This window comes from Aristolochia californica, unplaced genomic scaffold (assembly GCF_029961685.1).
Source record: "Aristolochia californica isolate CCGP_79_NKW_82.1479 unplaced genomic scaffold, dmAriCali1.0.hap1 SCAF_6, whole genome shotgun sequence".
In the NCBI taxonomy this organism is placed as follows: Eukaryota; Viridiplantae; Streptophyta; class Magnoliopsida; order Piperales; family Aristolochiaceae; genus Aristolochia; species Aristolochia californica.
Window position 1 is genome coordinate 3,970,184 of NW_027182257.1, and position 14,822 is coordinate 3,985,005.

Below are 14,822 nucleotides of genomic sequence, written 5' to 3' on the forward strand. Positions count from 1 at the left end.
GACCCTCTACAATCTTCTGTGGGGAGGATCATAGCCTACAAAAAAGCCTTCTTTAGCTTTGGGAGATAATTTATGTCTCCCAAAGGAAATCTTCTCTACCACTCACCACAGTAGAGAAGAAGAAAACCATGTTATTTGACAAACAGGGAGAAGAAAAAAGAACAGATCGCTAACCACATTAGAGAATGACTGTGTATATGGATATAGGAATGGTTTTAGGGATTTTTTTTTTTCATAAGAAAGAAGAAGCTATTATGCTTGACCAAGCGAAAACAAATGGAAATGACACTCCAGGAACAAAGAGAAAGTGGACACGACTGGCACCTTGAGAGTTATCTATTACTTGGAAAAAAACATGAACCAAAAAAGATGGAGTTTCTCTATACTAACTCTCCTATGTTAGTTACATTTCCTTTTTAATTAATTTGAGCCATTATTAGGTAGTTTGCCTTAAATGTAGGAATAGTGGGCAATTACAATTGTGCTCCTCTTTTGATGGGAAAGAGGGGTTTAAGGATTGTACTTTAAATATGATCTGGTCTATTAAAGCAGCCTGAATTCTATATCAACATGACTTTGGATAGACTATACGCTTTTTGGAAAATCCTGAAATTTGTCTACCATGGTTAGAGTATGCATCTTGCTTTCATTTCCAGTTTTATGAATTTCATACATGCTTTAGAAATTCGGGCTAGTATTTGGTATCAGAGGTTCATCTTTGGTCTGGCTTACAATTCCATTAATTTTTTTTTGAAATTTGTTAGTTGTAACACTGAGAAATGGAGTCTCTTTGGATTGCTGAGAGGTGTCTTTTTCAAGATGAACTCGAGCCAACCGATCCTTGACAGTGAGATGCTGAGAGAGGCGCTATTTGCCCTAGCGTTGGTTGCACACCAAGTGCATCGATAGAAGTCACTGTGTGCACCAACATTGATTTCTTAACGGACACAGATCGACGCTACGACTAAGTAGGGAGGCATGTCCGAGGCGCCAAATTTTCACACCATTAGAGCATGGTTGGAGGTTGTCAAAAAAATAAAAATAAAAACAAAAATTGGGTGTAGACAACCTCAAGTTTTTGGGCAATGACAACTCAGGCCATTTCACCTCAGAGGTTATCATTGGATACATTTAATTGATATATGAATAACTGGAAAATAGTATCTTTGGATTTCATGCATTTTTCATTTAATGCATATGCATTAACTAATTGTAAATGCATATATGAATGTATACTATGCATATACTTGTTACTTTTTCTATTTTGAAAATTTTATTTGGGTTTTATGCATATTTTTGGTTACTACACTAATAAGTGATTTAATGTAGTATTAAAATAAATTAATATACTAATTAATGAAATACTAAATTATACTAATTAACAATTATAGTTTATTATAAAGTAATATAATAATTACGTGTGACTATAATAAATTATAATAAATAAATAAATAAGTAAAAAATAACATAAGCGAATATAATAAATTAATTTTTTAATAACGTAAGATATATTTTAAAATTAAAAATCACTAATTTAATACAGTAGTAAAAAATAAATATAATAAATAAATATAATAAATAAATAAATAAATTATTTTATCATTAATAAAATTTATATTTTTACGTATTATTAATTAATAATATATTTCCAAAAAATTTAAAACCATTGATTTAATTAATTAAAACAATGGGATAATTAAACCAAAATAATTGATCAAATGTTTACTTTACAATATTTTAATTACGACTATTAAATCTCTAATTTAATACAATAATTACAAAATGAATATACTTAATAAATAAAAATAAATATTTTATTAATAATACAAGATATATTTTTTATGTAGTATTAATTAATAATATTTTTATAAAATTAAATATGATTAGTTTAATTAATAATAAAATGGGATAATTAAACCAAAATAATTGATCAAAAGCTTTCTTTAACAGTATTTTAATTACAGGTCTTAAATTTCTAATTTAATATAGTAATAAAATTAATGAGTACAATAAATAAATATATATATTATTTTATTAATAACCTAGGGTTTAGGGTTACCTTCTGAAATTTGGGAAAAAATAAAACCCAATGGGGAAATCGAAGCCAAATAGGAAAATCAAGGGAAATCGAAGTAGAATAAAAGAAATTGACACTAAAATGGGTCAAATGGAAGGAAATCAGGAGGATTTTTAGGGGAAAAGAGAAGAGCGAGAGGGAGAAGGGAGAGGGAAGTTGAGAGGGAGAAGAGAGGGAGGCCAAGAGGGAGAAGATAGAGGGAGACTAGAGAGGGGGAAGGGAGAGGGAGGTTGAGAGAGACAGGGAGAGGAAATGCGAAGACGATGAAGGGAGAAGAGATGCGAAGATGATGAGAAGGGAGAAGAGATACGAAGACGGGAGGAAGAAAAAAATTTCGAGGGAGGAAGGTCGAGAGGGAGAGGAGAGCATGCGAGAAAAAAATAAATTTTCGAGGGATGAAAGACACGTCCCAATGGTTTCAAGTGGATGATTCACAATATTGGGCTAAATCTTGATTCCACGAATTTAGCATGAGACAATTACCTACATTTTTCAGATGACATTGGAACGGCTTCATTGAATAAACTATGTAATATGGGTGAACTTCATTGCAACTTCATAATTGAATATAGTATGGTGACAATTTTATCCAATTCCTCGGTTTTTTATTTGTTTCGACCATTTACAATTGACAATTGAATATAGAATAAAAATCTTTACCCCACGACTAAAGATTTGGATAAGTTTACCCGTAGTGCATGTACCTGGCACCCGTGCACCCGCGCTCAGCGCTCAGCGATCTGCCGCCTACTTGCGTAACCCCTGTTCTGTTCATCCACGGTTTCACTCGAGCCTGCAGTCCCCTGCTCCAGTACGAGCTAGGCTCCCCTCTTTCTGCCGCACAGATGAACGGCGTCCCCCTGTTGCCACACTGCCGCTGCACCTCCATGCGGCTCACTGTCACCTCCATGGCAACAAGTCAAGGTATCTGCTCTTTCCTTCCCAGCGCTGCTGGCACTGTACCCTGTGAGTGAGTCGGCGGGCCTTCGCTGGTGAGTAGAGAGGAAGCCTTAACGAACCATATTCAAATGCCCAGTAAACCTAATGCTTCGAATACAGTCTCTTCACTTTGTGCCATATTAAAACCCCGAAAGCCACAAGCATCAAGGCTTCCGCAAAGAATCCGAATATGGGAGGAAGATGACGGGTACGCAGCCGAAGGGAACACATTGAAGCTCAGCCACCCTCTATTACGGATTCTGGAATCCTTCCATGGAAACCTTAAACAGTTCGACCAAATTCACTCACAGCTCGTCCTCTCTGGTCTCTTCCAGCAACCCCTTGCTGCTGGCCGAGCTGTCAAGAATCTCGTTCACTCTCCTTCCTGCCTTCTCCGTGCCGTTTCCATCTTCTCTCACCTCGACTACCCTGATGCTTTTATTGCCAATACTATTCTCCGTGCCCTCCTTAATTTTGACCTCCCAGAAGTCGCTCTTCACTTTTACCACCACCAAGTACAGAGTAAAAATGTCCAACCAAATCACTACACCTTTCCCTTGTTAGCAAAGATTTCCACTCAGCTCGAATCGACCCAGGAAGGTGAAAAGACGCATGGCTTGACGGTGAAGCTTGGTTTAGAGTCACATTTGTTCGTGCAGAATTCTTTTATTCATATGTACTTTTCATTTGGGAAGATTGAATCTGCAAGCAAGTTGTTTTCTGATAGATTTGAGGAAGATTTGGTTACATGGAACTCTATGGTAGATGGGTATGCCAAGAATGGGTTGGTGAGTGTTGCAAGGAAAACTTTTGATGAAATGCCAGAGAGGGATTTGGTGAGTTGGAATGCCATGATTGCTGGATATATGGGAGTTGGTGAAGTGGAGAGTGCTGAGGAGCTATTCGTGGCTATGCCTGTTAGAGATATTGTTTCTTGGAATTCAATGATCGATGGTTATGCTAAGACAGGGAAGGTAAAGGTTGCTAGGGAGGTTTTTGATCGGATGCCAAATCGCAATTTGGTATCTTGGAACACCATTTTGGCACTTTATGCTCGAGTTAAAAACTACTATGAGTGTTTGAAGTTGTTTGATAGAATGATTGTCACAAGAGAGGCAAAGCCAAATGGGGCAACACTGGTGAGTGTCCTTACTGCTTGTGCAAATGTGGGCAACCTTGAGAAAGGTAAGTGGGTTCACTCATATATCAGAGACAATAGAAACATTGAGTTGGATGTGTTACTTGGAACTGCTTTATTGACTATGTATGCAAAATGTGGGATCATGGATTCTGCGAGAGAAGTCTTTAATGAGATGCCAGTGAAGAGTGTTGTAACATGGAATTCAATGATCATGGGACATGCCATGCATGGGAAAGCGGCAGAAGCCTTTGAGATGTTCTTTGAGATGGAAGAAAGAGGACCAAGGCCAAATGAGAAAACTTTCATCTGTATCTTATCTGCATGTACCCATGCCGGGATGGTGTTGGAAGGTTGGTGGTGTTTTGACCTTATGCATCGGGTTTACAAGCTTGAACCCCAGATTGAGCATTACGGATGCATGGTTGATCTCCTAGGCCGTGCTGGCTTTCTGAAGGATTCAAAGGACCTCATAGAGAAGATTTCAATAGAGCCTGCCCCAGCCTTATGGGGGGCTTTACTGTCTGCATGCAAGAAACATTCAAATTGTGAACTTGGGGAGATTGTAGCAAAACAACTCATAAAGCTGGAACCTCTAGATATGGGGCCATATGTCTTGTTATCTAATATATATGCTGCAGAAGGAAGGTGGGATGATGTTGAGAAGGTGAGAAGCATGATGAAGGAAAATGCATTGCTGAAAACCACAGGATTTAGCGTGGTTGATCTCGGAGGGTTCCATTTGAAGCCCCTCATGGAAGGTGATTCACATCATAAGAAAAGAATAATTTTCTCAATGCTAAGTGAGATGGGAGTCCGGATGAAGTCAATCTTAGGAACTTCGATCACATGAAAATGCAAAAGTTTTCATTTTTTGATGGGTCTGTACATTTAGTTACTTGTATAACTAAATTATGAATACATTTTTACATCTGATTTATTCCAACTTGGTAGTGAAAAATAAGTATATGCTTGTCCGAGAACCTGGTGAGGGAACAAGATAATCACAAAGCGTAATGAAGCTGGGTTCTTGTTGCCAAGGAATGCAAAATCTTGGTTTCCAAGTATTGAGGGTTTAGGGTTTATGATACTGTTGCATACTGCAGGTGGCCAACTCACGTCATTTTGAACACTTTTAAGGATGGTTCTAATCAAATAGAGGAGGAAGGCTGCATCAGGTAAACAACCGCCTTGAAACCTCTGTTAATTGAGTTAATCTGTTGCAGGCGTGTCTCGGTAAAATATCCTTGAATTTTCTTGTTACCTTTGCTCTCATCTGAAAATGAGCAAAATGAGCAGAGAGAAACAAACAAGTTTTATCTTCATAGATGCCATGGTATGAGCTCAAGAGCTTTTAGAAAGAAAACTGCTTTGGCAAACTCAATATCATTAAATTTCATTGTGGAACACCAAATACATTTCTGACCTGATTGAAAACCAATAAATACATAGGGCTTATTCGTGCGCCTCTCGGTCAAGTGAAAGTGAATTAGATTACACTATCTCTTGACCCGGATGTGTGGTAAGTAAAATATTGTTAAAGTAAGCAATCGATCAAGTATTATTTTATTCTATCGTTTATAATTAATTAAACTAATATTTTTAATTTTTTGGAAATATATTATTAATTTATACTGGATAAAATATATCTTATGTTATTAATAAAATATTTTATTTATTTATTTATTTATTATATTCATTACTGTTATTTTTTAATTTTTTTAATCTATTTTTTATAATTAAGTAGTGCACCAATTAATTGTCATACGTAATTATTGTATTAATTTAGAATAAACTTCAATCTATCTTAATTAATTAATGAAATATATTATTTAATTAATTATTATATTAATATATTTTGATACTACATTAAATTACTTATTAGGGTAATAACCATGTTTGTTTAAGTTAATTATCTGTTTAGGTATACGATCTATTTAGTTATGTTATAAAAAGTAACTCATTTTCTTATTTACACTACATTTTTTATTTTGGGTACTAACACAGGAAAGTGTTTTCCAGTGCACTTTACATCTACCACATCCCCCCCCCATAATGAATAGGATTAACAAATGGATTGTCAATTCAATAAGTAAATACAAGTGCACTTGAATTACATGTTTTTTTTTTTTTCCAATGAAAGATAGATATGAAGCATTACCTATTTTCAACAATTTTGTGCTATCATTTCAACTTAGTTCATTTGCAAACTTAAATTTCTTCAGACGGATAATGCAAAGGAATATATGTCTTTTGATTTCCAATCATTTTGCAACAAAAAGTGACATCTTTTATAAAAAGCATTTGTCTACTCCCCAAAATAAAATGGTATTTTTGAAAGAAAGAATAAACATTTATTTGAAGTTGCTCATGTATTGTTATATTGTATGAATATGTTACAATTCTATTGCCCCCATGTTGTTCTTACTACTTATTACTTGATTAATTTTATTTCTTCTACAAGTATGCCCAAACCTATGGTGCCATTAGAAGATCCTCTACAAGAAATCACTAAGTCAATTGTAACAAAATGCTTCTTTAGAGACTTTTGTTCCTCTGGCTTATCACCCTCCTATGTAATCTACAAATCTTTCTGAAGTTAGTAATGCCACCTCCCATTCTATTATATTTGGTGCTTCTCATATGCTAACAAATTGTATGTCATCATTGGTTATTCCCTAGTTGTTGCTATTTTCTTACATTCCTTTTGCTCAGTGTCGATTTCTTAGTTGTATCAGGAGTCCCACAAGCATCAGTGTATGTACATGACATTATTTTGACAGATGATTAGGATGGAATTCAAAGATGGGTTATGTTGAGAATTTCAAACAAAAGACTTGGAACTACTCAAATACTTTATTGGAATTGAGGTGCTACAGTCTTGGTATTGAATTATTTTATCTCATAGAAAGTATGTGTTTGATTTACTCAAGAAGATAGGTATGCTCAGTTGTCAACTTCTAGACACTCCAATGGACATCAATGTGAAGTTATGTGTTGGTTCGGGTAGAGATGTAGATGTTGGAAGGCTTAAAAGACTGGTAAGGAAATTAATTTATCTCACTATAACCAAACTCAATGTTTCATCCTTGTAGGCCATCTTTCTCTCCCCTCTTCGCCATACCTCACAACCATTTCTTATTTCTTACGTGTTAAGGAATAGTCCTATATGGATTAGTGAGAACGAATATGTTTAGTTTATTAGTTGGGAAAAAAATTTTAAGATAACTATTCTCTCTCTGGTCTTTTTACATATTCCTCCCTTCCTATGCTTTTCTCCTCCTTATTCTCCATTGATCCAACACTAACCGGTTCTTCCCTAAAATATGTACATTATATAATACGAAACACACCCCTAAGTGAACCCAAATCACATCCTTAATATACTTTTATAAATAACCAAACTACCTATTTTTCCTTAATTATAAAAGACTATTTTGAAAATAATAAAATTATAAAAAAAAAACTTTTATCAATAACATCTCATCTGCCCTATAGGAGTACCAAATCCCACCGAAGTTTCTTATAAGGTGTAAACACTATTCATACATATCCATTACATAGCTGCAATGACTTCCAATGCTTCTCTTGGACAGAATAAGACTTTGTTATTCAGTTGTATGTGGACTTCATTGATTCATCTTCAATTCTGGATATAATTTACGTGAAAAACTTCATTCTGGTTTAATTGGATTCTCTGAGCAAATATCTGATCCCCTTTTAGACCGATAATCGTCCAGATAATTCTGATAGATATAGGAAGCAAACCCCCATAAAGCCATTAACAGAGCCATCACCTTCACTCCATCCATCTTATCCTCGAAGAAAATCACTGCAAGAATGGGCACAACAGGCAATGCTAGGGTCCCAATGACATTAGTGAAGAGAGAAGAGACCTGAAAGATGAGCCCAAACGTCCCAATGCTGCAAAGCTGCCAGCCCAGTGCCGTCCAAACCAGAGTCATCACATACGAGACCTTCCCTGTCTCAAACCTCTCCATCTCCCCTTTCAAGCTCCTCCATTCTCCGCTCGCGAATAGCCCCACGACACAGGCACTCGACGTGACAAATGAAGAGTAGAATTGCATTCTGAAAACTATACTGAAACTTTCGTCCTTGATTACTTTCTGGAAGGAGAGCTGTATGAGGGAGAGGATCAGGGAGTATGTTGCAGAAGCTGCTACCGTGAATACAATTCCGAGTGCATACTTCCGGGAAGAAACGCCGGAGGGTGAAGATTCTGAATGAGCTGCTAATAGGGTCGCGGAGAGGGTAAGGAGAACTACTGAGTTCAGGATGAGATGGGTGAACTTCTGAGAATTGAGGAAGTAGGAGAAGATGACATTGAAGCCCAACTGGGTTGCACAGATGATTGAATAGGTGGAGACAGGAAGATACAAGAGACCATACGAGTACAATGTATTGTCACCGGCAATGAGAAGGCCAAGGAAGATGTAGATAAAGGCTAAAGTGGGTATTGAAGGTGATTTTGTTGAACGGAATGGCCTCGAGGGAAAGACCAAGAGAGGTAGTAGAAGAATTGGGAACCCGGCGGACTGGACGAGAGTCGCCATCCATATGCTGTTTCCCCCTTTGTCGAAGTAGAATCGGCCCAGGAGGTTGCCGATGGATTGGCCGGAGACGAGGAAGGTGATGTTGAGGCCCACCAACACCCACCACTTCCATCCCTTTGTGGGTAGGGATGGCGATGAGTGGACGACTGTTACATCTTTGGGCGAAGATGGCTCCTGCACATCTTGAACCAGCAACAGAAAATGACTCAAATATTTGCGATGGATTCCAGTGAAATTTCTGAACCCATTACAGAAGAATACTTGATAAGATTAAGAAAGAACTTTTTTATTTTCTTCTTTCCCCTATTCCAGAAATAAGATAGAGAATAATTGAGTCCCTCACCTGTGGTATGGAGTTGCAGTTCTTGGACTTCACCCATGGAAGAGGAGAGCAGCAACAAGAAAAGCTTCTCTTATTAAGATTAAGAAGATAAAACCTTTTCTTGGTCAAGCAGATTCATTCGTAGATATTTTCGTAAGAATTTTCAATGTTTGCGGCTCCATCAATCAAGCAAGGTTGGATTTTTGTGCCATATTCATCACAGAACAGTCCAGCTTAGTAAAACAAACTGCAGCAGACCAAGACCCAAACGTCAAGGCTTTAAAAATTTTCTAATGCCTACCTCTTTCAAATGGACCGACAGGAAAGTGACATTGTAAAGGCAACGCTATCTACAGTTTTCAACATATTAAAAGCTAGAAACTTTTTGTTTTTTTAATAATATAAATAATGGTATTGCTGTAATATCACGAAGTAAAATTTTTTATAGATGAGAGCAGCTCCAAGATCTTCTAAAAAATGAAGAAAGTGAATAAAATAGTGAAGAACTGGGCTCATGGGGGCAGAGGAAGAGTGGGATGAGTAGGATGGGGAAGTCAGCTGTTTGGACAAGAGTTGCCATCCATTTGCTGTTTCCGCCTTGATCTGAGTAGAATCTGCCCAGAAGAGTGGCCACAGCTTAACCCACAAGGAAAAGGGCATTCATAACAACCAGGAACCACCATTGCCAATGCCTCTCTGGGGGGTGACATTGATTGTTGAGATTGTAAGAGCGGCATAAGCTTGAAAGGAGAAGATAATCAAGCTATGCATCGTTGAGGGTCCGTATCATATTTCATTTTAAAACCATGAGAGTCCTATTGGACCAGAAAGCTGCTACACTCCGGCATCCCCGCTTGTTGTTGGCTGTTTGTTGCGTTGTTCTGATCGAGATTGTAGAACTGCATTTGGAAGAGAAATTATACAACAGGAAAAAAAGGTCGAAAAAATGGAATTGTCTTTGTGTTTGGCAAAAGATCTTGCATCGTTCAAAAAATAAGCATTGTATCGTTGAATATTTTATTGATTCATGTCCACGAATTCTCTTATCTCTGTACTTCAATACAATTCTACAGTCAAATCAAATCAAAACACTTATCACTCTTTCAAATGCCCTACTCTTGGAAATTGCAGGAATGAGAAGGGCCATCTCGCAGCAACACCATTAACAATTGTTCTACTCCTAGAAGATCAAGAATGACCATTAAGGTTTCCCATTTACAATCCAACATGCACCTACAAATTCTTGCTTCAGGTACCTTTATGGTCGATATAATCTCCACCGAACCATCCAAGCAAGAGCTAATTCCTGTTCTTTTGGGCTCCAAGTATGCAAACCAGAACTCTCCAAATTCAAAATGTTTCCTGGCTTATCATGAAGATTTTTCTCAAGCAGCAGAATCAGAAACTTCGTTAGACTCAGCTCTTGCTGCCTTAGCCTTAGAATCATCGATGTAATGCTGATAAATGTAAGAAGTGAACCCCCAGATAGCCAATAAAAGTGACATTATTTTCACAGCACCCATCTTGTCGTGGAAGAAAATCACAGCAAAGACAGGGACTATAGGCAGGGCCAAGGTACTAATCACATTCGAAAACAGAGAAGAAACCACAAAAATCAAACCCACCACTCCCACAGAGCAAACCTGCCAGCCAACAGCTGTCCAGACCAAAGTCATTATATATGACAATCTTCCCTTTGTAAATCCATCCATCTCTCCCTTTAAGGTTCTCCAGTCCCCACTAGCAAACAGGCCAACAATACATGCGCCAGTAGCTACAACCGAAGTGTAGATTTGCATTTCAAGGACAACTGAGAAAGTCTCCTTCTTCAAAACTTTCTCAAAGGTAAGTTGCATCAGAGAAAGTATGAGAGAATATGTGGCTGAGGCACCCAAGGTGCAAATAAATCCGGCCACATACTTGCCGGTTGAAATTCCGGTATGGTCGGAAGATTCATCACTATTAGTTGCAAGGAGGGCAGTTGAGAAGGTGAGGAGGACAACAGAGTTGAGAATGAAAGGTGTGAACTTCTGTGAATTTAGGAAGTAGGAGAAGATGACATTGAACACCAACTGTGTTGCACATATAAGAGAATATGTAGATACTGGGAGGAACTGAAGCCCATATGAGTACATCAAGTTGTCAGCAGCAATGAGTAAACCCAAAAATAAATAAATAAATGAGAGGGTGGAGATGGAAGGTGGTCTACTACTACTAGCAGTTATAACTCCTGGAGAAGAACTGGACCTGGAGGTGACCAGGAATAGTGGGATGAGGAGGAAGGGGAAGGCGGCTGTTTGGACAAGTGTGGCCAGCCATTTACTGTTTCCACCTTGATCATAGTAGAATCTGCCCAGAAGAGTGGCCACTGATTGACCAGCAAGAAGGAAAAAGATATTCAGAACAACCAGGAACCACCAATGCCAGCCTCTTACTCTGGGAAGTGTCATTGATTCTTGAGATTCTAAGAGAGGAAAAAACATGAAACAAAAACTTAAATATGAGTAGCATTTTTATTTTAAAACTATAAGAACCTAACTAGATCATAAAAAGTTATTCTAGTACTGCTCCTGTCTTTGCAAATGGAACAGAAAGCGCTGAACGTATTCATTACCTTAGAAAGAGAAGGGAATTTTTGAAGAGATACTCAGTGGAAGAAAAAAAAAAAAGTTTCCCAGAACTAACGGAACAGGAAGAAAACAAATTGAGTGTAAACAGAACACCACATATCTTTAAAAAACGAGAAACGGGACAGAAGAAAGAGCCGAAAACAAATAAAGAATCATCAAACAAGTGAAAGACAGAAATCCCGTATCCTCGTTTTAATTCCTTTTAATTCTGTAGGCATCCCATAGCAACTCGAAGGTAAACAAAAAAAGAGTTACTGCTGACCTTCAACATTGGGCTGATCTTCGGCAACCTTGGGTTGATCTTCGGCAACGTTGGCCATGAAGAAGAAAGGCGAACACAAATCAGAAACACACGTGGGAATTCCAAAAGCTGCTGGGGGAAGTTAAAGCCGTCAACAACGCACAGTGTTAGGGCGCTCTATGAGAGATGTGATCCAGCAAGCGTGTACCTTACGGATGCGATCAATGGCTTCACGCTGTACAGTAGGTCCGTTTGTTTACCGAAAAGATATTTTTTGCTCGCTTTTCTTGACAAAAAAACCCTGATTTGGAATCAGAACCTCGCAAGTCAATTAGGGTGGCATCGAGCCCAACAGAGCCCGCTTATATTCGAGCCGAGCCCAGTCGCGCTTCCAACCTAAAATTATTATCGAATTGGAGCCCAATAAGTTTGAACCCACCTTCAAGCCGAGCTCGAGCTTCAACATATATTTAAAATTTTTTAAAAAATATATATTAAATAAAATATATATAAAATTATGCATTCATTTTACATAAAATTGGGTATGACCTCTACATAAAATTGGGCATAACCTATATATCGAATAAAATATATATAAAATTATACATTTAATTTACATAAAATTGGGCATAACCTATATATATAATACGTGTATAAGATTGGGCATAACTTTTACTTAAAATTGAGCATAATCTATATATATAATACTTGTATAAAATTCGGCATGACCTCTACTTAAAATTGGGCATAATTAATATATATAATACCTGCATAAACACTCCATAAAATTGTCTATACATTCCATAAACACTCCAAGAAATTATTTATACACTTCATAAAATAGTCTAAACACTCCATACACTGCATAAAATTATAAAAAAACTCCATACAATAATCAAACACAACAAAATTAAATAAAATATCACTATCAATTTTCAATCACCCAAATAAAAAATATAAATCTTTTAAATAAAATCTTATTACTATTAGAAAATTACTAGAAAATTACAAGAAATATTTTAATTTTTTCTTAGGAAAGTTAAATGGACCTCTTATTGCCTTTTATAAGGAAATAAATAAAAATTAATAATTAATCTAATATATTATTATACTTATCTATAAAATTTTAATCACATCAAATGTCAAACACAAAATTGCTATGAAAATGGCCTCATGCTCAAAGTATTATATCATCAACTGTCAAATACTTATTCAAAAATTTTCTATATGGTTTTCTAACCCATCTTGGCAAGAAAATCTTACTTAGAAAATTATATGATTTTTTAAAAAGAATTTATAATTAGAAAAATATTTTGAAAAAACATGAGGCACTAATGGTCCCTATATTTCTACTAAAAATGTCTTTTCAACATTTATTGAAAAAACCACTAATAGTCTCTAGAAACGTATTTCTACTAAAATATTTTTTCAATTTCTTTAAGAGCCATGAGGAAGAGACAAAGAGTTTTTTTTTCCTTGTTTATGATCTTGCACGTAGGGGTGGCTTTGAATAAATTATATATAAAATTATGCATACATTTTAAAAAAATATAATGATAGGAGAGGTTCAGGATTGAATTTCAATAATGGATTAAAATGCACCAATATTAATCTTTTTTACTCCAATTGTTATCTTGTTTGTTTTGTAATTTTTGAATCTAACCATAATTTATTATTGCCTTCTTAGTGCCCCTGGATGAAAATTTATATTCTAGGAAAAACTAAAAATATTTTTCCTATGATACATATTCCCAAAAAAACCTTTAAATAAAATCTTATTACTATTAGTGACTTATTAGAAAATTACAAGAAATATTTTAAAATTTTCTTAGGAAAGTTAAATGGATCTTTTATTGTCTCTTATAGGGAAATAAATAAAAATTAATAATCAATCTAATATATTATTATACTTATCAATAATTTTTTAATTAAATAAAATATCAAACACAAAATTGCAATGAAAATTGCTTCATGCTAAAAGTATTACAGCACCAACTGTTAAGTACTTATTAAAAAAATTTCTATACAGTTTTCTACCCCATCTTGGTATGAAAATCTTACTTAGAAAATTATATGATTTTTAATAAAAAATTTCAATTAGAAAATTGTTTAAAAAAAATGAGACACTAATAGTTTATAGAAACTTATTTCTATAAAATTTATTTTAAATTTTTTCGAGAGGAAAAAGTTTTTTTTTTTTTGTACTTTTTGATCTCGCACTTGCGAGATCATCTTCGCCGGGGAGGGGGGAAGATTATTTTTCCCCTAATTTCTCCCCTGAACTTAGGTTCTGGTTTTCCGTCGAGACGACGCGAAGAGAAGGGGGTTACGGCGCCGAGGAGGACCTATTGTCGGCTGGGGAAGACCTATCGTCGGGGATGACGACTGCGACAGAGGCGGCGGTGATGGAAGCGGCAGCGACAGAAACAAAGGCGACGGCGAGGAGAGGAAGAAATCGAACGGACGGCCATAGAGGCGGCTGACGAGCAGCTGCGACAGCGGTAGAGACAGCAGGTGAACAGCTGCGACGACAGTAGAGGCGGTGACAACAACCGACAGGAGGGTCGGCGGTGACGAGGGGAGGAAAATCCCCCCCCGGCTCTCAATCCCGCTCCCGATCCCGATACCGATCCGACTCACCTCGAGCCGGCTCGCGAGTAGACGAACCGAATCTGGTTTCGATTGAGCTCGGACGAATCGAACCGAGCCGGTACTGAGCCACTCACGAAACCACCCCTACTCGCAACTGCCTCCCGCGGGACCGGAGCATTAACCTGGTGGCGATGGAAAGTTACCGTGTCTGCAGTTCAGTCTAATGAAAATTTTTATTGAAAGAGGGGATTCTGTGTGGGGAATGAGCCCTGCTATTACTGCGCAGTGGCATCATAAATGGAATTTTTA

General features: G+C 36.8%; 2 protein-coding genes and 1 pseudogene across 2 annotated transcripts; 1 reads left to right on the forward strand and 2 right to left on the reverse strand.

Moving 5' to 3' along the window:
- Window positions 1-2,855: 2,855 nt before the first annotated feature.
- LOC137934996 (pentatricopeptide repeat-containing protein At4g18840-like) lies at window positions 2,856-5,136 on the forward strand. The gene has a single exon (XM_068779610.1). The coding sequence runs from the start codon at window positions 3,106-3,108 to the stop codon at window positions 5,005-5,007; it is 1,902 nt and encodes a 633-aa protein (XP_068635711.1). The 5' UTR covers window positions 2,856-3,105; the 3' UTR covers window positions 5,008-5,136.
- Window positions 5,137-7,640: 2,504 nt separating this feature from the next.
- On the reverse strand, window positions 7,641-12,023 carry LOC137934556 (probable purine permease 11). Its single transcript, XM_068778970.1, has 3 exons — window positions 11,943-12,023; window positions 9,072-9,297; window positions 7,641-8,910 (listed from the first exon to the last, which is right to left on the reverse strand). Exons 2-3 carry the CDS (start codon window positions 9,106-9,108, stop codon window positions 7,829-7,831), a joined length of 1,119 nt encoding a protein of 372 aa, XP_068635071.1. The 5' UTR covers window positions 9,109-9,297; window positions 11,943-12,023; the 3' UTR covers window positions 7,641-7,828.
- Window positions 10,062-12,123, reverse strand: LOC137934555 (probable purine permease 11; annotated as a pseudogene).
- Window positions 12,124-14,822: the final 2,699 nt, after the last annotated feature.

What these genes read in the sequence shown, in the direction of transcription:
- LOC137934556 (XM_068778970.1), bottom strand. Translation starts at nt 9,108, where the DNA reads ATGGGTGAAGTCCAAGAACTGCAACTCCATACCACAG. An exon ending in ACTGCAACTCCATACCACAG is followed by an intron (nt 8,911 to 9,071) that starts GTGAGGGACTCA and finishes TGCTGGTTCAAG; the next exon opens with ATGTGCAGGAGCCATCTTCG.
- LOC137934996 (XM_068779610.1), top strand. Translation starts at nt 3,106, where the DNA reads ATGCCCAGTAAACCTAATGCTTCGAATACAGTCTCTTCACTTTGTGCC.